Source organism: Anabrus simplex, chromosome 1, assembly GCF_040414725.1.
Source record: "Anabrus simplex isolate iqAnaSimp1 chromosome 1, ASM4041472v1, whole genome shotgun sequence".
Lineage (NCBI taxonomy): Eukaryota > Metazoa > Arthropoda > Insecta > Orthoptera > Tettigoniidae > Anabrus > Anabrus simplex.
Window position 1 is genome coordinate 1,613,105,018 of NC_090265.1, and position 24,295 is coordinate 1,613,129,312.

The 24,295-nt window shown below is 39.6% G+C and overlaps 1 protein-coding gene across 1 annotated transcript; it reads left to right on the forward strand.

The window, feature by feature from the left end:
- The first annotated feature begins 302 nt into the window (after positions 1 to 302).
- Positions 303 to 1,874, forward strand: LOC137502252 (uncharacterized). Its single transcript, XM_068229309.1, has 2 exons — positions 303 to 674; positions 995 to 1,874. The coding sequence occupies exons 1-2, from the start codon at positions 480 to 482 to the stop codon at positions 1,604 to 1,606; spliced, it is 807 nt and encodes a 268-aa protein (XP_068085410.1). The 5' UTR covers positions 303 to 479; the 3' UTR covers positions 1,607 to 1,874.
- The last annotated feature ends 22,421 nt before the right edge of the window (positions 1,875 to 24,295 follow it).

A 24,295-nucleotide genomic window follows, 5' to 3' on the forward strand; every position in this document is an offset into this window, starting at 1 on the left:
ATATATACGAAGATTGAAGGGAGAGTGAAAGTCAGTTCTTTCTCTTTGTATAGGAGGGGATTTATTGGCAACAACAGATACAGATAAAGCAGAAGCATTAAATAAGCACTACAGAAAGGTTTTTAATCTGGCGGCACAGTTATTCAGGGACAGTTTCCTGAAAACTAATAAAGATTTCCAAATTAAAGCTTCATTATTGCGTAAAGGTCTTTCTAAACTCAGAAGAAGTAAATCTTGTGGGTCAGATTCTATTTCTGGAGAGGCACTTAAACTCGGGGGTGAAGCGATACTACCATATTTGAAGGGTATGGGGAAAGACAATGGCAACCCTCAAATTTGAATATTTCAAGGTAAGTACAGTAATACAATGGTAACCCATATCTACACTAATTGGTGCTACGAGTTCATCTTATTGATGACAGATGGCAGCACAATATTGGTTTGTTTCTATGGGAACCCACACTCTCTAGTGATAGACAATGGTAACCCACAAATTCAAAATGGAGGCAGCAGCTGGCAGTAGTAAGGGAAGTTGTGATATTAATGCAATTTTAAGTGAATTGTCTAGTGATTCCAGTGATTCTGACTGTTTTGATGACGACATTAATGATCCAGACTTCAGTTTACAGAAGGAGATGGAAGATTCTACTAATATTAATTCTAGTACAAGTGAGGTAAGTTTTGTTTTCCACCACATGTTGTTATTTGCTGGTTACCATTATCTTTGTGCGGGCTAGTTAAGCTGCGTTTTTATTTGGATTTTATTGGATATTGAACTATTATACGAGATCATGATACTGAGATACATTTAATATATATTTTCATACAACTATACTGTAATGTATAAATCACACGATGCTTACAAATGCAGTATACTCGTATTTGTGGATTACCATTTCACTCATCATTTCATTGATGAGGTTACCATTTCATTGATGTAACGAAGCTAATAATTTAAAATGCCTCTTTCTATACAATATCATTTTGTTACCAGAATGAAGAGGACCACAGCAGGATTGACCCTCAGAATAAATACATCCCAATGAAGACATCAAGAAAAAGAAAAAGGAAAGTGAACCAACAACAAAGGAAGAAACTTGCAAGGAATAGTGGACTTGAGTACACAACAAAAAAGGGTACAGTGATCCAGGCGAGAAATGTACTTGGTGCTTCTTGTAAATGTGCTAAAAAGTGTTTTGAACGGATTGGGGAGGGGCTTATACAGAGTATAAACAAGTCATTCTGGAGATGTTTGTTTAGTCAGGAGAATATCTCAGAAGGGCACAAGGTGTTACTCCGAGATAGTTTACGTCTCATCCTCACTGAAGACGAGCCAGGGATCATGATGGTATCAAATACATTTAATGGGGAAGACTGGCAGAAAGTAAACTTAAACAAACGAGGTCGTCCTTCAACCTTACAAAGTACCAGTCTTCAAAAGAAGTATTCCGGGTCACTTCCAGTTGACGCAAAAAAGAAACACGACCTCATTTCTGCACTGAAATGGATACCTCGTATTTACCACGACTTCTACAGGGCCATAAAAACTAAGAAGACATCTACAATTGAGGATGAGTATGTAGATGCCTCTGCGGATGAGATGTGACAACATTCAGCAGTCTTGTGCTAGTTGCAGGAAAACAATGGTATGCCACAAAATAAGTTGCCATTGCAAAGAAAATAGAATCATTTGTACATTATTAATTCAATGTTTATATTTTTTTCTATTGATTTGTATGCTTCAGTCTTTGAACAGCAAATACCAGTTCCATTACTAATAAAATGTCAATAACGTTTGTATGAAATATTTTTTTAAACCTTTCCAATTGAATATCTCCATTCATGGCTAATGTGGGTTACCATTATATTTCCCCATACCCTTCATTTAATAATCTTTAATATATCACTGAACAATACGAAGGTTCCAGAAGATTGGAAATCGGCCATTGTAGTTCCTATCCACAAAGGGTGTGACAAGTGTGAATAACCACAGACCGGTAAGTTTGACGTCAATCGTATGCAAACAAGTGGAACAATTTATAGTAGATTATTTGAGGTTAAAATGGGATTCTTCTGGAATGATATTTAATGGGCAGCATGGTTTAAGGGAAGGCTTCTCTTGCGAAAGTCAGCTCTGTTCCATATGTCAAGATATATCGGATAAGCTTGACAGTGGGTCAAGGATTGACGCAATAGTAATTGATTTTGCTAAGGCATTCGATCTTGTGCCACATGACATCCTCTTTAACAAGTTAGCACGTACGGGCATTGACATCAGAGTTGTGAAATGGATACGAGAACTCCTCAGTGGAAGAACTCAGAGGGTGCGCGTGGGAGAAACGCTATCTTCTCCAATAAGTGTTACGTCTGGTGTGGCTCAGGGTAGCATTATTGGGCCAATTCTTTTCATACTTTTCATGAATGATATGCCTGATTCGATAAAATTGGAAGTGCACCTCTTTGCCGATGATTGCATCATATATTGGGAGATAAAGACAGAGGAGGATGAACTATTACTTCAACAGGATTTAAATACGATTGAAAAATGGGCGCGTGAAAATCGAATGAAAATCCACAGCGGAAAAAGCAAGAAAATATGTTTCGGTAAAAAGAAAATGACAGGAAAGAGGGATTACAAAATTGGAGGAGAAAGTGTTGTTGAAGTTGATAGTTGTAAGTACTTAGGTGTTACTATTAGAAAAGACTTAAACTGGTCACAGCAAGTGGAAAATATAGTTAAGAAATCCTGGAGATCATTACATTTTATTATGCGGAATCTCAAAAAAGCTAATTCTGGTGCCAAATGTAAAGCTTATAAATGTTAGCTAGTAAGACCGATTCTCGAATGTGGATCTGCGTGCTGGGATCCATACAGGGTGGGTTTAATAAATTCCCTAGAAAAAGTTCAAAGAAGGGCGGTGCATTTCGTAACCGGGAATAGGAGGAGTACCATTAATTGGGAAAGTCTTGAATCTCGAAGGACTAGAGCTCGCCTGTGTTGGTCTTTATAAGAGCTATACAAGAAGGGCTGCCTAGAGTAGTATTAGGAATAGGTTGGAACCTCCCTCATACTTATCGAGAAATGATCATAAGCATAAAATTAGGGCCAGAAACCAGCATACAGACATGAGCAAGCAAGTTTTCCTTTGTTAACAGGACCATAAGGGTTTGGAATAAATTACCTGCACCAGTCTTTGATAGATTCCCTTCTGGTATCAAGTCATTTAAGAAGACCATTAGTGCTACTGTAAAGTAAAAATAAAAGTTGTAAATTACAGACTCTGAATTTGTGATTTTCTGTTTGCTTTAGATTGTGAGTTTTTCTTGTGGTATTCTCTTTACAGGAAATTGCTTGTTGTACTCATGTTGTTGTTGTTGTTGTTGTTGTTGTAGCAGCAGCAGCAGCAGCAGCAGCAGTAGTAGTAGTAGTAGTAGTAGTAGTAGTAGTAGTAGTAGTAGTAGAAGTAGTTGTTGTTGTTGTTGCTGTTGTTGGGTAATTACCAATGTTTTTAACATTATTATCACTTGTAATGTTAATGTAATGTTAAGCAAGTAGTAAGTTCAACCTATAGTATTGTAAGCTGTAGTGTTAAGCACTGGGAAATACTTAAGTTTTGTGTGAATTTGTACATGATGATGATGGATTTAAAATTCTAAATTTAAACTAGTAGTATTTCTTGTAATATAATCTTTCCAGGGATTTGCTTGTTGTACTGTTGTTGTTCTTGTAGGCTAATTATGTTTTTAACATTAGTTTATTAACAGTGTAATGTTAAGCTAGTAGTATGTTCAACCTATAGTATTGTAAGCCATAGTGTTAAGCACTGGAAAACTTAAGTTGTGTATGAAATTTTATAGCTTAATGCTGGATTTAGAATGTTAAACTAGTAGGTAGTATTTCCTGTAATATTTCTTTTCTGTGAAATTGCTTGTAGTACCGGTACTTCAGTTGTTGTTGTTGGGTAGTTATATTTTAAGTTTACTTTATTATCACTTGTAGTGTCAAGCTAGTAGTAAGCTCAACCTATAGAAATGTAAGTCATAGTGTTAAGGTACGGTACTGGAAATACGTAAGTTGTGTGTGAATTTGTGTATGATGCTGGATTTAGAAACTTAAACTAGTAGTATTTCTTGTAACATTTTCTTTCCATGGTGTTAAGTATTGAAAATAATTAAGTTGTGTATGAAACTGTACATGATGCTAGATTTAGAATGTTAAACTAGTAGTATTTCTTGTAATTTTTTTTTTTCATGGAATTGCTTTTTGTACACAAGTTGTTGTAGTTGTTGGGTAGTTATGTTTTTAACTTGACTTTATTATCACTTGTAGTGTTAAGCTAGTAGTAAATTCAACCTAGAGTAATGTACTTCATAGTGTTAAGTAATCGAAATACCAAACTTCAAATAACAGTTAAGTAAAAGGTTCCACCTGATCGATACTTTTTATTATTTAGCCTTCGGCTAAATTTTATGTCATTAAAAACTAACAGTACATGTTTTGATTGCTTAGCAATCATCATCACCTTTTTTGCTTAAAGCTTAGGTGAAAAAGCACAAAACATTTCATAATTAAAATTAAAATTAAAATGTGTTATTAAGGGACACTTAAGTGGTGTGGGAGGGTGGGGGGGTGGTTTGTTTGTTAGTTAAGATTAAAATTAGGTTTAGAAATAGTTTTAATTTGTATCATTTTAATCTTAACTAACAAACAACCCCCTCCCACACCAATTAAGTGTCCCGTACTAACACATTTTAATTTTAATTTTAATTATGAAATGTTTTATGCTTTTTCACCTAAGCTTTAAGCAAAACAGCTGATGATGATTGCTAAGCAATCGAAACATGTACTGTAAGTTTTTAATGACATAAAATGTAGCCGAAGGCTAAATAATAAAAAGTATCGATCAGGTGGAACCTTTTACTTAATTGTCATTTGATTACAATATCGATACGGAATGAAGTGGATAGTATGTAATACTTACTTGTGTGTAAATTTTTATATAATGACACTGGATTTAAAAAGTTAAACTAGTAGTGTTTCTTGCTTCTTCTTCTTGTTGATGTTGATGTTGTTGTTGTTGTAGGGTAATTATGGTTTAACTTCACTTTATTATCACTTATAATGTTAAGCTAATACTAAGGTCAGCCCATAGTATTGTAAGCCATAGTGTTAAGCACTGGAAATACTTGTGTGTGAATTTGTATATGATGATGCTGAATTTAGAATGTTTTTTTGTTAGTGGTTTTACGTCGCACCGACACAGATAGGTCTAGTGGCGATGATAGTATAGGAAAGGCCTAGGAGTTGGAAGGAAGCGACTACGGCCTTAATTAAGGTACAGCCCCCGCATTTGTCTGGTGTGAAAGTGGGGAAACCACGGAAAACCATCTTCAGGGCTGCCGACAGTGGGATTCGAACCCACTATCTCCTGGATGCAAGCTCACAGCTGCATGCCTCTAACCGCATGGCCAACTTGCCCAGTGATTTAGAATGTTAAACTAGTAGTAATTCTTGTAATATTTTCTTTCCATGGATTTGTTTGTTTGTTTGTTTGTTTGTTTGTACATTTGTTTGTTTGTTTGTTTGTTTGTTTGTTTACTTTACTTTATTATTACATTACTGTAAGTGACCATTGCCACCGGAATACCCATTTGCAATGTATTTGTTAATAATAATAATAATAATAATAATAATAATAATAATAATAATAATAATAATAATAATAATAATAATAATAATAATAATAATCTCTGATTAGTGTTATATAGAGGGTGAGGTTAACTTCCGAAAGTAACCAGGGGAACCCAACCCCTACAGAGCGCGTCCCCAGGTGGCTGATAGGGGGCCCCTACAGTTTGTAGGACTGGTTCAAATACCCAATACAACCTGCAGACCAACGGGTAGCCCAGTTCCTGGGGGCTTTAAAATACTGGGACACCCTCTCTCCAGGGGTCATAAATATGGCGGGCCCTTAGCCTGGGTTATAGGTGAAGTCCTCAATAGCATCTATGGCGGAGAAGATGACCTTCGGTATGGTAGAGAGGGCGGAAGGGGCAAACCTTGCCTAGGTTTACTAGGTGAAAACTGGTCAACGGTCTCAATGGAGGATGAAGAGAAGAATCTCCCAACGGCAGAGAGGGCGGATAAGCTACCTCCAAGAATTGAATCTTGGTTGAAGAATATAAAATTCCCCAGACGTCTGTTCCCAGATTGGGCAGCCTTAGGTCAGCATCTGTACCCCAGGTTAGGGGCAGCTGGAAGAAACCTCCAGGGCTCACAACCTTGATTGTAAACTGGTGACTCAAGTAGTTACCCCAAACTCATGTTTATCGTTCATGGGAAAGTGTAATGTAAAACAAATTACCTCAGGTGCACCGTTGTGCACAAGCAGACATTCGGATTCTGGGGAGTCTGCAGCGTTACACAGAGACGAGTCAGAGCATCTTGGAACCTCAAGCAAAATCAAATGCAAATACCCGAATTTCATAGCCACCTTCAATGCTAATTCTCTTCTTAAAACTAGAAAGTTAAAACACTTTACAGACACACTCGAAATCATCGAATTATCATAACAGCACTTCAGGAGACCAGATATACAGGTGAAAACAACTTCGACCTAGGAACTGGCTTCATAATAAACAAGAATGTCCTGGATTCCAGAGTCCAGTTTGAGTCCCAATCTGAAAGACTATCAACTTTGGCTTTCAAATCTACCAATAGAATATACACTATTGTAAATGCCCATGCCCCCATAAATGAGGACAACAGAAAGAACAAGGAGAAAGTGGAACTCTTTTGGGATCAGTTGGACGATGTCATCCAAAGGGTACCTGAAAAACACAAGACCAGCTGTTAGAAAGGAATACATTTAGGAACACACTGAAGAATTTGGAAGATGTTCAAGCCGCAGGAAGAACTAGGAAGGCTGGAAGAGCCTGGGCAGATGAACAACAGAAGCAGGCCAGCGAACGCATGAAGGAGTATTGGACACAGAGAAAACTCTGCATGAAGAGAAAGAAATGAAGTTGTAGCATGATCCTTAGTGGTCCATTCATTTGTAAATAATAATAATAATAATAATAATAATAATAATAATAATAATAATAATAATAATAATAATAATATCACAGATGAAATAATAGTAATAACAATACAGATGTCACCTTGTAACGAGATTTGAACAGTTACAGTACGTTTTGACTCTGGGAACATTTCAGTCGAGAGCTGGACTCCGTAGTCAGTCACCATTTTTTATTCTTAATCTGACCTTTATTATCCACTGTACACACTAGAAAATAGACGGCTCAACTTCAATAACAACTTACATATGTCAACCTATGAATGAACACAATAATTAAGTCAACAGTATACAGATATCAGTTGAACTGCATCAGGGGACAATGAGAATATTTCAACAAAAAGCCTCCAGTTCAAAAACTGTTTTAACTACCAGCACCTCATATTTTTAATATTCATCATGTTTTTTAAGGAAAAACCTTTTAACAAGCACTTCATATTGTGTGTCTATTGTTTTTAGTTTATTAGAAATATTTTTTACTGAGGATGTCCCTATGCCAGGTCGAAACATGTCTATCTCAAATTTCATCTTAATTGGATGTAATATTGAGTATTGACTAGGAGGATAATCAACACAGTTTTGTATAATTTGTAAGAAACTCAATTGTGTCACGGTGTGTGCCGGACATATCCGTAGTATGAAGTCATGGTGTGTGCTGGATGTATCCGTAGTATGAATATAAAGTCCAAAAGAAGTGAAATTCACTGATATTTTAGCCAACGTAATGGTCTTTTCATTAGCCACTACTATCACAGGGGCTACTAGAGGCCTGTTGGCTGCTTTGTGGTTCTAACCTGGGGGCTTGTGCCCCCAGACCTCCACTTTTTTGCCCCCATACCGATGGTCTAACCTATCCAGACCAATGGTCTTGCCACTAGCCAATGATCTAACCAAAGTAGACAATTCGTCTTGTCACTAGCCATACCTACCGGTAAATTGGTAGCCATGTGTGGCATGTTATTACATCATGCAAGTCATGCTCTGTTGGATTTCTAACATCTCTTTTGCACCCCTATTAGTGAAGCTTTACCTCACATATGGAGACATTTTACACGCGTAAACAAAGATTTCATTTTTGTATGGAATGGCCATTAATTTTTGGTTTATACTGTTTATTTAATTTATGCTTTGTGTATGTCTTTGGAAGGATATTATAGAAAAATATTGATGTCTTTAGAAATACAGAAAAAGTAACAAAGTTTCTTGCCCAGCACTGCTGAAGCTTCTAGTTCTCTTGTAGTGCAAGTGAAAAAGTTACCTTTGTTCGAGTAATTGATTTTCAGCAGAGGAAAGACAGTGTTTTGTTCCATTTGTGTTATGTAGTTTCCTTGGTTATAGTTTTGAAAATGGTGTTGAGTAGTATGAATAAAATTGTGATTATGCTAAAGGAAATGATTTGTTATTGTAAAGAATATTGCGTGCTGGTGCAGTATGCCAGACGAGTCTCTCCCCTCCCCCCCCAGATCCTGCCACAATTTTGCTAAAGCAGGAGCACAATTTGTCCAAGAAAACAAATGTGATTTGCAGTTACAATCCTAGCCTTTTCCCATCCTTTCATTGCCAAAAACCTTCAATGTGTTAGTGCCATCATAAACTTCTAACACAGAATTACAAAAATATATATATATATATAATATAATATGTTATGACTTTAGGACAATATTCTCCTCACTTCTGTTACAGTACCTCGTTTGGCTGCCTCGTATCTGGAAACATATATTTATATGATCAGTCATGAGATCAAATAGACTCTGTATGTTATCATGTGGCAGATTTACCTGCAGTTGTTGCAAATCAGAAACAATTCAGCATGGATGAAGGTGGTGCCCAGTGCCCATCTGATCCCACAAATGTTCAATGGGCAACAAATCATTTCATTGTGGAGAGCCTATGCAAGTGTTGAGACATGACATAAATATTGATGACAAAAACCTGAGCTGTGTGCACATGTGTACATCTTTCTCTCATCCAGGAAAGGTTACAGATCTCTTCACATGGTTATGAGAGTATTTAGGGGTTGTAGTAAGGATGTACAGGAGAGGGCGAATAAGTCTCTGGTAAGACACCAGTGTATGGAACCCACACCGGGACTTCTTGACATGAGGACTGGAGAAGATCCAAAGGAAAGCAGCACGATTTGTTCTGGGAGATTTCCAACAAAGTAGTAGTGTTACTAAAATGTTGCAAATTTTGGCCTGTGGAAACTTGGGAGTAAGGAGACGAGATGCTTGTCTAAGTGGTATGTTCAGAGCTGTCAGTGGAGAGATAGCATGGAATGATATTAGTAGATAAATAAGCTGGGGTAAAACTTTCAATATAAGAAGATAAAGTTGGAATTCCCAAGAGGACAAATTGAGGTAAATATTCATTTATAGGATGAGGAATAACAGATTGCAATAATTTATCCAGGGAAATCTTCAGTAAATTTCAAAATTCTTTCAAAACATTTAAGGAAAGGCTAGGTAAACAATTAATAGCATAAAGGGCAACAGCCCTAAATGCTGATTGACCGACCGACCGACCGACCGACCGACTGACTGATTTAGCACATGGGGACAGGATTTCTTTAACATGCCACTTTGCAGCCAATGACGTTTGTGTCACTACCAATGATGAAAGACAACCATATGTTGTATCTGCAGACCATTATGCCAGTATTAGGTGACGTGCTGAAGTATATTGAGGTAGGGATTGTAGTACTCATATGCATCCTCCACACTCCAGCACAGTGGTCATCTGCTCCCAAAGAAAAGCATGAGAAGTTGCTTAAATCAATATGTCACCAGTCCATAGCATTTGATGTAGCTTTACAGACGTCACTGCAAACAAAAGTAATCACACGGCCAACTTACTCAGTACTTTTAAAACCTTCCTTTCCATCATATTTATTTTTAGTTATGACAAATGGCTTCATGATCACTTATACCATCTATTACTTCAGTTTCTCTATAGGGCTCGTCTGGTTTTATCAGCACCACGCCACATCTAGAATATTTCTCCCTCTAGTTTCCATCATTTTCTGATTCAGCAGTCCTTCTCAGACTAATTTATTATTTGTTGGTCATGCTTTCAGTAATTTGCATTACCATCCCAGCTGACATTTGGTAAACTGAGATCACCCGCTACAATAACATTCTTTTTTGTGCCGTTCCTCACATACCTAGCTGGCAATCTATATAATTATATAAAATAAGAGTTTTGTCTGTACATTGCTCAGAATTTAAAAAGGATGGTATTTCTGCATCAGTGTGCCCTCAGTAACAAGGAAATGCACTTTTTACTTTTCCATAATTTCTTTCTGTATGTATGTACACGCATCACGAGAAAACGGCTGAAGAGAATTTAATGAAAATTGGTATATAAAGTCGGGTAATGAGTCGCTATAATCTAGGCTATAAATAATTTTACTCATGCTGAGTAAAATGGTAGCTTAGGGGAAGGCCTACAATTTAATTCTCAAATATTTGTTATTAATGGTCTTATATTAACGAAAATCCGTAGGGAAAGTCGAGGAATAAGTCGCTACAATCTAGGTCATAAATAATTGTACTCACGCTGGGAAAAACGGAATGGAATTCTCAAATATTTATGTTATTAGTGGTCCTATCTTAATGAAAATCGGTATGCAATGTCGGGGAATTAGTTGCTATAATCTAGGCCATAAATAATTTTATTCATGCTGAGTGAAATGGTAGTTTAGGTGTAGGCTCAAAATTTAATTCCCAAAGAATTATGTTGTTAGTGGTCGTATCGATAAACACTACATAACTAATGTTATACAGTATTACATTTCCAATCACTTATGTCTTATACATTGTTACCATACCGGCTATGATCAGAGATATTAATGAATTTGGATTTTTATTACTAAGTCCTTATCAGCACCGAGTCATGAGAAAATGGGTAGACAGTATTTAATGAAAATCGGTATGTAAAGTCAGAGAATAAGGAACTACAGTCTAAGCTAAAAATAATTTTATAAGATGCCCTAAGATCACAGAGTCCAAAAACTGAGTGTGAAGGCCTACAAAATAGAAAGCTCATAAAATTGACCAACAATAACATAACATTGACCATTGTTTGTTGTGATGTGCTTTGTCTCTGTTGCCACTCATCTCCAATAGATAGGATTACTGCTGCGTACTGAATACTGTATTTTTTTAAATTTGCCTTACGTCGCACCAACACAGTTAGGTCTTATGGCGATGATGGGATAGGAAAGGGCTATGAGTGTGAAGGAAGTGGCCTTGGCCTTAATTAAGGTATAGCCCCAGCATTTGCCTGGTGTGAAAATAGGAATCCACGGAATAACATCTTCAAGGCTGCCGACAGTGGGATTCGAATCCATTATCTCCCGGATGCAAGCTACAAGTCGCGCGCCCCTAACCGCACGGCCAACTTTCCCAGTCGTACGAGTGTAACAGTCTACCTAAATATTGGCAGGAAGTAGCTGGGGAGTTAGGTAACTTTCTTCTTTAGCATGCCATTCCTGTGTTTCATAAATTTTCCGATATTACTGTCCAGCTCCATGGCTAAATTTACAATGCTTATAAAGTTAAAGGTTAATGTATTGAATAGGTGGAAACCTTGAACTTTATAAGCATTATAAATCTCGAGTCAATGCGGACAAAAAATGAAATTCTTAATATTAAATCCATGGCTAAATGGTTAGCGTGCTGGCCTTTGGTCACAGGGATCCCGGGTTCAATTCCCGGCAGGGTCGGGAATTTTAACCATCCTTGGTTAATTTCGCTGGCACGGGGGTGGGTGTATGTGTCGTCTTCATCATAATTTCATCCTTATCACGACGCGCAGGTCGCCTACGGGAGTCAAATCAAAGGACCTGCACCTGGCTAGCCGAACATGTCCTCGGACACTCCCGGCACTAAAAGCTATACGCCATTTCATTTCCAATACTACTGGTAGCCTACGTAACACACTGATTCATCATAGCATTCGAGCTATTCAATCCCTACTCTGAGTCACTGATTGGAAGAAGTGTGCATATTTAACGGAATAATGACAGAGAAGTGTTCACGGCTGTCTGCGGCCTGATCATTCCAGCTCTGGAACTTTGGACTGTTAGATCAGAACTGTAATATTGTTCGTTAAAAGTGAGAAAATGTGCAGTTTTTCATTTGATCGAGTATTTTATATGATAACATTGCTTTTAATCACTACATTCCTACTGACATTTTTGTAATGACCTATACTGACTTCAGTTAGGAAAACCACACAGTCAGTCTTTCTGAGAATCCCGTAGCGAAGCACGGGTACATCACCTAGTTTTATTAAATAATTCCTCATCAGTGTCAACTGTTGCAGCATAATTGTTTAAATTTTAATTTTATTTCACAGCTGCAGGTTGGCCATTCTTGCTGGTGATTTCCATAAATTACATTTTAATTATTATTTGACTATTTTTGACTTCTGTATAAACTAAATGTTTTAAAATCTGTTCAAGGAAGAAAAAAAAAAAAAAACACAGATAAAAGTGGGAGGAAAACATGCTGAAGTGTCAAATAGCAGGGAAAAGGTGTCGAACTGTAGGAATCTCACAAAAAGGTGCTATAAATTGTATTTATTTAGCTTCATTTCATGTCCCCAAATAAAATATATTGACCTCTCTGTATGAAAATAACTGAATTTTTGAAAGGTGCTGCACCTTAAAATCCTTTTGCTAGTTATGACTAACACCATTTTTCCTCATGATGATTTTGAATGTGGAGAATCCAGATATGCCATTAACTCAGTATTGAAGGAAAGAGTGACTTACTCCACTATTACGTTCACTGCCTCATTTCTATACTCTCCCTTCTGACCAACTAATTGAGCTACCCTGTAACTCAGAATTAGAAGACACCTGTGAAGAGATTTTCAGTGGCTTAAGCAGACACGATGCAGGATTCCACATGGAAATTGCTTTTACAATACCTCACACTTCAAATTTATCAAAGGACAGGAAACTACAGTAAAACTTGCTCAAAGCAGAATCACAAGGGTCCGAGTTTCTTTTCCGAATGAGACAAGTTACCGGATTGAACAAAATTATACAAAAATATTCACAAATTACTTACCCCTGATCCATTAGCCTAGTTTTGGTGATTCAAACCTCATTAACACAATATCTTGATGTACAGTACGTTTTATTACTCTCGCATAGGCCTATACTATAACACACTCAACATATTATTTATAGTATGTACTGCATGTACTGTACTCAATGAAATCCAGACAATTTTTGCCTTGTTCCACATGTTTAATAGACAAACTACAATATACCTATAACACATTACACACTATGTTTTGAATAGATGGGGAATAAGTTACGTATACCTTACGTTGCACACTGTTTTATTCAACTACATTATTTACAAGATGGCTACCGCTCAGAGAGCAGGATGTACAAAGATATGTTACTCAAAGATATGTCACTCTTGAAAGTGGTGTCTTCATCTGTTCATACTGAATCCCCAACATCCTCCCCACCCTGGTCAACCTCCGGAGGTATGACCAGCTGAAGAGGCCTGACAATGCGGGCGCCGTCCGTCTCAGAGAGCACAACTGTCCGGGCGTGTCCATCTCGTCCATGACGTAACTCCACGATACGAGCCTCATTCCACATATGACGTGGTCGATGATCTTCCTGCAAAAGAACGATGTCTCCTACTTTGACAACAGGGCGTGTTCCTCTTGGGCATCGTACTTGGTGGAAGTTTTGCAGTTGCAGCAGGTACTCTTTATTCCACCATTTCCAGAAATGATCCGCCAGTTGCTGCTGGAGCCTGAATTCTTTAATGGGAAAGTTTACCTGAGGTTCAGGTCCAGAGGGTAGTGCAGCGAGTTTTCCGCTGACAAGGAAATGTGCTGGAGTAAGAACATCTACGTCGTCATCCTTGGTCAGTTGTCTGGAGTTCAGCGCAGCTTCTATAGATGTCAATACCATCTACAAACTGTCTTGATCTATTGAGGATCGTCCCAGAGTCTTCCTCAGACATCGCTTGGTGGAGCCAATCATCCTTTCCCACCAGCCTCCCCACCAAGCCGTGCGTGGTGCAATGAACTTCCATATGACGTTACGCTGTGACAGATACTGATGAATCTTTGCATGCGAGATTGTTGTCCATAGATCTGACAGTTCTCTATTTGCACACTGAAACGTCTGGGCATTGTCAGAGTAGATACTGTGCGGAATGCCATGTCTTGTCACAAACCTCTGTAGTGCCTGTATAAACTTGTCGGTGCTGAGATCTCGGCATAATTCTAAATGAAGTGCTCTGGTCGTTGCACATGTGAAAAGGACAATGTAGCATTTTTGTGCGGCGTGCCTTTCCTTGATGTATAATGGTCCGGCAAAATCAATACCTGTTACCACAAATGGTTTCTGTGGAATGACTCGCTGCGGTGGAAGATGTGCCTCAATTGCTTGTCCAGCAATGCCTCAGGCCATTTTGCAAGGTAGGCAGCGGTGTAGGATCTTCTTAATGGTGCGTCGTGCTCGTAGTATCCAGAAGTTCGTTCGGAGTTCTGACAGAACTATTCGCACTCCCAAATGATGGAGGCGAATGTGCGTGTCCCTAATCAGCAACTGGGTAAAGTGTTGACCGCCATCAAGAATTATGGGATGATGCTGTTCGTGGGTAAGTTCAGCATTTTCTAGTCATCCACCAAGCCTCAGGATTCCATTTTTCAGAAAGGGATTGTAGCAACATAGTTTGGATCCTTCTGGAAGAGAGGCGTTGGTTTGTAGTGGGCTCAGTTCAGCAGGAAAGCAATCGATTTGGGTGGCCTGTATCCAATAGTTGCGTGCATGATTAAGTTCTTTAGCAGTGAGTTCTCCAGTTTCATGGTCTTTGCAACAAAAGACACGTGCCAGGTGAAGTACCCAAGCAGTGACCCGCAAGTGGCGAACGTAAGAACTGAATTTTGTGCAATTAATTATTGGCAACGGCAAATCCATGTAGAGGACCTGTTGGGCAGTGCTCTTCACCTCTGGAAGTGATGAAGTTACTAGCAGATTTCGAGGCCAGTAAGAATCTGCCTTTGCTAACCAAGATGGCCCATGCCACCATATGTTTAGGTACTGTATCTGATCTGAAGAAACTCCACAAGATAGGTGATCTGCAGGGTTGTCAGATCCTGGGCAGTGTCGCCATTGTGATGATGTTGTATAAGATTGGATCTCCGTCACGCGGTTACAGACGAAGGTCTTCCATTGATTTGGATTACCACGTACCCAACCCAAGGTCACAGCAGAATCTGTCCATAAGATGGCTTGAGTGACGTCACAATCAGTTGCTTTGCTGTAATATCGTAGAAGTCGTGCTCCTACTAACGCTGCTAGGAGTTCAAGGCGTGGTAGGGTTACTTTCTTCACTGGAGCTAGTCTTGATTTACTACAGGCTAAATGAACTTGTACAGCACCCTCATTGTCTGCACGAATGTACAGGGCTGCCCTGTAGGCTCGCTGAGAAGCGTCACAAAAAACGTGGATCTGGGTATCTACCTCGCTTGAGATATGTACCCAACGGGGTATGCGTACTTGTGAGAGAGAAGAGATAGTTGATATCCATATTTGCCACTGAGCAGCAAGATCAGAAAGTAACAGTTCATTCCAGTGAACACCCCAACACCAAGTATCCTGAAATATTCGCTTCCCGATGAGAGATACTGGCGTTAACAAGCCAAGTGGGTCATAAAAGCTGCTCGCAATCTTCAAAATCTGTCACTCGTCCGTATTTATCGAAAAACAATCACTTGAAGTGCACCAGTTCATGCCTAGAACTTGGGTCTGTAGTATACTGTCTCTTCCTTCTGCCTTCCATATGTCCCGCAGCTCATCCGAATTAGTAGCCCATTTTGCGAGGGGGAGGCTAATGAACTTCATCAAGTCAGTGAGTTCATAGTAAATCGTGATCACCTTGGTCATCACTCGTTCCAATAAGGATGTCGTCCATGAAGGTGTTGCTGTTGATTAATGATGCAGTATTTGGAAATGCTAGTCGGTGCTTCTCAGCATGTTCCCTGATAGTCGCAGAGAGTAGGAATGGGCTGCACGTCAAGCCGAAGGGGAGCCGAGTGAAGCGGTACGTAAGGTCACTCTGTACCAAAGAAATCTGGTAAGGTCTCTGTCTTTCTCATCGAGGACCAGCTGAGGGAATGCCTGTTGTATATCCGCGATGACTGCATGTCAGTAAAGTCTGAAACGCAGGAGAATGGCGAGGGTCTCTGACAAGAGATTAGGTCCCATTTCGAGCATGTCATTCAGAGAGGGTGCGTTAGCCTGATAAGCCGAGGCACTGAATACTGCTCTCCACTTGGTCGTACCACACTTCTCTTTCTTTACAGCTTTGTGTGGGAGGTAGTACATGACGTCAGTCACTCTCGTCGTATCCACTTCTTCCACTTGTTGTTTCTGAATGTAGCTCAACATCTGGAGGCAGTACATCTGGTTGAAGTCGTCATTGTTTTGAAGTCTCCTCTGAAGGTTCTTCAAGTGAGCTTCTGCATTCTGTAGGTTATGGGGTAGTTCAAGGATAACTTGTTTCTTTGGTAAAGAGACTACAAATCGCTTATCTACCAGCGATTTGGTGATAAAGCTTGACTGACTGCCTGCATTGAGAACACAGCGAGTGAGTCTGCTTAAACCCATTGGACCAGTAATCCACACCTGAGCTGTTTGCAAATAAGTAAAACCGGGGGACGTAACATTTACCCTTCCTACAGCAGTTTGAGAAGGCGGAGTAGATAAAGTCTTCTCATTCTCGTCACAGATTGCCCTATGGTGTGATTTCTTACAGTTGGCGCACTGTGCTTTACTTTTCTTGCTGCACTTTGAAATGGTGTGCCCACGATATAAACAAAGAAAACAACGGTTATTTGACTTCAGTTTCTGGATACGATCGTGTATGGTAGTTATCGTTCTAAAATCTTGACCCCAATAACCGCACTTTTCACAGAATACGCAGAATGGATCATTAGATTGTTTAGTGCTTTTTGTGGGCCCCTTTGTTCTAGAATGAACTTGAAATGCAGCTGTAGTTGGTAACACACTACTAGAGTTTAGGGGCTCTCCTTGAATCTTCTGTGTAACAAGAGCATATTCCACTTCTTCTCCTAGAAAATCCATTAATTGTATGATGTCAGACTCCGGGATCTCGTTTCGTCTGGAATGAATTATCCACCAAGTACAAATGTCGTCAGGAAAGGCTCGAAGAATTTTTGGAGCTAGCATTCGTCCATATCCGTTGACATTTTCGCCTAGGGTTTGTAATGAACGAATATGCTGGTTACATTCCATGTAGGTAGAATTCAGTGATTCAGGTGAAACAAGTGTTATGAGTTTAATTTCTTCCAAATAATCAATGTGCGCCTGAATAATTCTGCTTTTATTTCCATACCGTGCCATTAGTATTTTTTCGTGTCTTCGTATGTAGATGCAGGTCGACAACCATCTTAGGCTCTGCCTTGAGGTAGCTGCACAGGAAAATGTGCTTGCTTATTGTCAAGAGGGTGGGGTTTTTATCTACAGACGATTCAAATTGTTCCCAGAAGGGCATCCAAGTTTCTACGTCGCCTGCGAATGGTTGTAGTCTAATAGTTGGAAGCTTAACAGTGTGAGTCATTGTTGCGTCAGACGTAGGAGTGGGGGGTACTGTTCAATGCCAGTTCCGCAGTGGTAGTGGACAGTTTATTTTCTATCTCCTAACTAGCATTTTGAATTCCACATTTTGCTTTGTCAATATAATCTTCGCAGGTAGATACGTCAAATTAAACTCTGAATCTGGCAGAAGATCATGAATTGAGTCGTCCAGTTGTGTTAAATGTGATAAAGATTCCTGGAGTCGGTCTCGGTAATACTGGTAATCATTAATGGATGTGTCTCTCGTGAAGCTGTCAATTGCCATGAGGAAACGAGTAACGTTATTCCTTTCTCTAGTTCTCTTTCTTTTCAAGTTGTGAATTGTCGCAGTCGAGTCAGCAGGTCGAGTGGCGGTCCCTTCTGTAGTTGCCATAATAGCCGTGTAGTAAATCCTGATTGACAGCTGCTCGGTCTGTTGTTTACGTGAGTAGTACACCGTTGTGACCCGCAGAGTGCATCCTTCTCTTGAAGTTCAAACAGTCTTGTCGTGTAAGACAACATAGTTGCGTTATTGCTGACAGATGGCAGCACGTGTCACAAGCATGTTGTTGGAAGTGCCTAGTATGGTAGTGATTTGATAACAAATGACATGCAAAATGACTATCCGTTATGACGATAGGTTATGAAGTTTATAGTTAAGAAACAATTTCTATCAGTCATGCGAAAACTTCAAGATGTTCATCCTAACCTTCCGTATTCCTCAAAATATTCCCCAAGTATTGTAGTGTAAAAGGTATTCTCATCCATTGGTAATTTCCACCAATGGCCATCTTCTTTCATGAGGTTGAGTGATGATTTCCAAGGGCACTTCAATTCACTGCACTTCACATTGTATTTTCGCGTAATATTGCACAATACCTGTCTTCTCGTGAGTATGTGGTCCGTATATTGAACTGAAATGTTCCCGGGTTTCGGCAACAAAATAAATGTTGTGAATAGATGGGGAATAAGTTACGTATACCTTACGTTGCACACTGTTTTATTCAACTACATTATTTACAAGATGGCTACCGCTCAGAGAGCAGGATGTACAAAGATATGTCACTCTTGAAAGTGGTGTCTTTATCTGTTCATATCGAATCCCCAACACACAATACTGTGTCAAATTATTCCTTCTTCCACATGTCTAACAAAGAAACCTATTTCACCTTCCTTGATGTCATGTCTTTCTCAATGCAAACTTTAGCGCTGTACAATAGCTCAAGAAGTCATGGTAAATTCGACTTGACAGCAAATTTCATAATGTCCCTAACACACTGAATAGCTTGTTCATGAGTTCATATTTTTTTCTGACTTTCTCTTTCCTCCTCCTCCTCTTCCTGGTCTTCATCCCATGGATTTTCATCTTCTTCATTCTCTGCACAGTGGATCTTCAGAAGCTGTACAGCAGATTGGAAACTGTAGCGAGTAGCTACCTGGTCACTGCTATGAATATATTATTCTACATTACATGCAAAAATCCGTTGTTAGCTCAGCTTAGATATCAGTGCAGCATTTTCAGTCACTTCCTCATGTGTACCGACGTCATCATTTTCTGCAAATCCTGCTTTTGCAAAACACTTTATGATTGTTTGAGGTTTGATCTCCTATAGCCAAACCGATCCAGTTGACAGCATCCAGTTGGAAACTGAGCGTGCAACAAGGGAGTAGGTGTTGAAAGCTGTATCAACATTCTTGATCAGTGACAGCATCAATAAACGCCTGTAGTGAGATTTAAAGGTGTCAATTACTCCTTGGTCCATAGGTTGAACATCACCGGTTGTGTTAGGTGGAAACCAGGCTAGCTTGACATTGGAAAGCAATGCATGTGGGTGACAAGTGGCATTGTCAGGAAAAAGAATAACTTTGCAATTTTCTTTCTTCATCCTACAGTTAAATTCATTCAGCCATTCTTCCATTAAAGCACTGTTCATCCAGGCTTTCTCATTGCTCCTCCAATTTACCAAGTTTTTAAAACACCTTGTTTTGCTGATTTCATGATTACCAGGGACTTTTCCATTTCCGCCTCCATGTTACTGCACAACAGTAATGTAAGTCTTTCTTTCAACATTTTACCCCCACCAAAATTTTCCCCCTCGAAGTGCAAGTGACTTTGAAGGCAAGACTTGAAAAAACAATCCTGTTTTGTTGGCGTTGAAAATGTCTTTAGGTTCATAGCCAGAAATTAAATTTTGCAGCTTCAATTTCCACTCGGCTACTATATTTCCATCCACGTCTTTGGACTCGCCATAGACTTCATTCCATATGATATTGTGTCTTGTTTTGAAATTCTCCAGCCACCCAGTTGATGCTTTAAAGGCGGTGTGCCAAGTGATTTAGCAATGGCAAGAGCCTCATTATGTAGCGTAGGTCCACTAACCAGAAGGTTTCTCGAACGGGCACTGGCTACACTAAATCATTGATTTCTTCATTGCCTGTTACCTTCGATTCCTCTTCATTTGGCCATTCCCCTCCATCCACTGCTTAGTAATGTTATCCTTATGTTTTAAAGTCTCATAAACTTGAGTTTTTCCGCATCTGAAACGCGACATAATTTCACACAAAGACAACTTTTCCTTTTCAATAACTTTCACTTTCTCATTCAGTCTCAGTGACATATATTTTTAGCCTTCAAAACTGACACAAATTTACTGACAGGACACAAAGTAAGGGAACTGTTCACCTTAGAACTGGACTCAAGTTGTACATCAAGATAAAGATCTCTATGAACCATGGCAAGAGTCAGGCAATTAGTGGAGATTTAAATCCCATTCTACCAGGAATCTGGGAAACCTGGGCCTCATTAGATCAGTGTCTGTAAACACCTGACTCTTCCCCTGGCAAAATATTTATGTACCTGCAGTACCGGGTAAACCTAAATAAATTTCACAGCTAAAACATCATTTTCGCATTATACAATAATTATTTTCATAATTTATTTCCGTTTGTACATGGAACAGATTCTGCTTACAAAAATAACATACAAAGCCATATCCAGTGCACTGGCACCATAACTTTCGTACATATTGGACAAGTTTCCACTTTGAGCAAGATTTACTTATGCAAAGGCAGTGTATAAGGCGTGATCAAAAGGTTTCTGTTTGAAGGCGTTGCTGCAGTGAACATGCAACATAGCGCAACTCCAACGTGGGTATATAAGCATGGACTTGTAGGCAAAGGGATTAGTATAGCAGTCGTGTCATGCCGAGGTGCGTGCGTTGAGTGCAGCCACGTACCACCAAGTACCGTGCGGATCACGTTTCGACACAAGACAACGGTTGATCTGGGAGGTCAGCCTCATCCATTACGGGCAACAACAAGCAGGCGGTGGATGAGGCAATTAGGGCAGACCAGCACATAACCATTCATGCGCTAGCAATGGATTTTGACATCAGCTTTGGCCCCCTCAAAATAAGTCTTGAAGGGTCAACACTTTCTGTAGGACGAGCATGTGCAGCAGGCGGTTACGGCCTTCTTCACACAGCAAGACACGGTGTTTTACCAAATGGTGATCTTCAACCTGGTGCATTGGTGGGATGAGTGCCTCAATGTTCATGGCAATTTTGCCTGATTGGCATCCCGATTCAGGACTACACAGCCTTGAACGGAAACTTTTTGATTGCCCCTTATAAAAATGGTACATGTGTGCAAAAAGTAACTTCAAGTTGAATTCAGAGTTACATAATCACATCATACAATAGTTCCCATGACCCAAAGGCACTTTACTGTGAAAGTAATTCAGCTTGTCTGTTCATCTGGGAATACTTAGCACTCCAAAGGTTAACACACTTCAAGTCATGGTACATCAATTGTCATTACAATGAGAGAGAAACATTTTTGTTTCCTTACAGAGTGTTCCTGATTATGACGATGATGCACCTGGCAGAACATTATGTCGAATATGCCGAGAAGATCACCAACAAGGCATCATCTCACCTTGCAACTGTCGAGGCACAATGCAAATGGTTCATAAGGAGTGTCTGGAACACTGGCTAGCACAAGCAGGAAGAGACTTTTGTGAATTATGTGGTCATCAATACACAATAGTTCGTTCACCAAGGTAACTTTACTTCTGTGAACTATGTACACAACAGTTCACTCACCAAGGTAACTTTACCTCCATGAACTACGTATGCAATAGTTTCCCCATGAAGGTGACTTCACCTCAGCAAACAATGTATATAATGTTGCTTACCAAGGTAACTTTACCTCTGTAAGCTATGTACACAATGGTTCACTCATCAAGGTAACTTGACCTCCAGGAACTATGTACACAACAGTTCATACACAGGGTAACTTGATCTCTGTGAACTATGTACACAATGGTTTGCTCACCAAGGTAACTTTACCTCTGTAAACTATGTACACAATTCTTTGTTTACCAATGTAACTTTATTTATTCAAAAGTATAATCCCTAACTGGCAATAGTGAAATCCATTTAAACTTTTAAGAGTGAAGTACTGATATCTTTAAACTAGTCCTTTGCCACTATTGGGCCAAATGCTCATAAGTAATTTGAGACAGGATTGGCATATACTCATTTACAAATAGAAACCATAGTGAGTGGAAGATTTTGCCAATAGTTTCCCAATCCCAAACTGCACAGTAAATTGTCCTTAGTACATCTTTATCAATGCAGTTTTTCATTTCATGCGAACAGGAATGCACACCATTTCTCACTACAGTAGCTCATATTTCTTCTAACATTAAGTAGGTACAGTCAAATACATTACACCAGCAGAACTAGAACTTGTAATCACAAAGGCATAATCCCATCTGATTCAAAATTAACTGCCAAGTACAGGAAACACAATTGGCCTTCATTTCACATAGGTGTAACAATGCCAGTCTAACCTAGTCAGCGTTTGGGGACGGACGTACTGTGTGGAGGTGCCAGGAGAGTCAGCGTGGAATGTGAATGGTGTGTGGTATAGTAATTCGAGTGGGAAGAGGAAGATGATTGGAGTGGAGCAATATCGTGCAGCTATTGGGAGATGGCAGAGGAAAGAGGGAAAGGAGATAGCTAGAAATAAAGGAGGTATAATGGAAGCAAGAATGATGGACGAGATGATATTAGCGGCAGCAGTGATATTGGTACTACTAACTATAGGAGGTGTAGAGGTAAACCCTGGCCCGACTTCTAGTGGCAACATGAACTGGGAAGACGTGGAGGTCATCAAAAAAGTGGTGAAAGAAGTGGTGGAAGAAGTATGCCCGTTTGAGCAGATTAAGAATATGATGAAGGAGCAAATGAAGGAATTTGAGCATATACGACGGTGGATACAGGGAAAAACAGACGAGATAATGAGCAAAGTGGAATCCAACGAGAGAGAGATTATAACACTCAAGACAAGAATAAGGGAGATGGAAGGAGAGGTGGTGAAGCTGTGATCGGAAATTGAAGACTGTAACCAAGAACGGAGGAAGAAACACCTATTTATATATGGAGTACCGGAAGATAAAGCAGAAGATAAAGTACTGACAACATACAAAGTAGTGGAGATTATCCAGAAAATGATGAGAATTAACTTTAGCGAAGTTGACATTGATGATGTGGAAAGGATAGGCAAAAAAAGGGGTGACAGACCGATAAAACTGAAGCTGTTTTCCACCTTGATGGCGGAAGCAGTGTTAAAAGGTGCAGAAAACATACGTAGCACAAAAATTTGGATCAAAGAAGACATTGGCAGAGAAGGGGCAAAGAACATTAACACACTGAAGAAACATTTGGCCAGGGCTAAATTACAAGGGTTGAGAGCCTATATTAAGGGTCAAAAATTAGTTGTGACTAACGGTATATGGACCAGAGTGTGGACTGCGAAGAAATTACGAGAGATGGAAAATGACAGCAAAGACGAAATGGTAGTGGGGAAAAGTGTGGAAGTAAGACAGACCAGAGACAGTAAAGTGGGCGAAGACGGACATGGAGGTAAAGAAAGAACCAAGGACAATAAAGCACCAGATCCAAGCTCGCAGCAAGAAAGAAAGAAAGGGATGGATGCGATAGCTGAAGTATTCGAAGTAGCGAACAGGGAGGTATTAGCAGAGATGAGGAGGGAAATAAGGGAGACCAGGGCAATATTGAAGGAGTCCAGAACGGAGGCCAGTGGGAAAGAAGAAAGAAGAAAACAGGGAGCGATTGTGGGAGTAGAAACGCAGGATGTAACAAGAGCACGCAAACAAAGCGAAAATACGACTGGGAGTCAGGAAGAAGAAGCAAGAGGTGCCCTAGTGAAAGGGAGAAGTTTGAGCCTAAGAGAGATATGGGGCAAAAAGAACAGAGAAGACGAAGGCATAGTGACAAGAAGTAAAAAAGGTAATCTGTAGTTGGAAGTAAATTGCTGCGTTCTGGAGAATAGTGGAGTGTGTGCATGTTATACATAGCCATGACAAGAGCGGTTAAATGATAAGTGGGTCTGAAGAGGCATGATACCAGATGGTGAAGTGTGTAGTGAATGAGGAAGAGAGTGTGTGTAACTAGGACAGGTGCTAAGGAGAAAGTGAATATATGGAGATGGTTGGAATATGAGCTGGGGCTCTAGTAGCCTAGTGATATGTGAGTTAATATGGTTTCATCTTAGTTGACGAATTGCT

What these genes read in the sequence shown, in the direction of transcription:
- LOC137502252 (XM_068229309.1), top strand. Translation starts at nt 480, where the DNA reads ATGGTAACCCACAAATTCAAAATGGAGGCAGCAGCTGGCAGTAGTAAG. An exon ending in TTAATTCTAGTACAAGTGAG is followed by an intron (nt 675 to 994) that starts GTAAGTTTTGTT and finishes TTTTGTTACCAG; the next exon opens with AATGAAGAGGACCACAGCAG.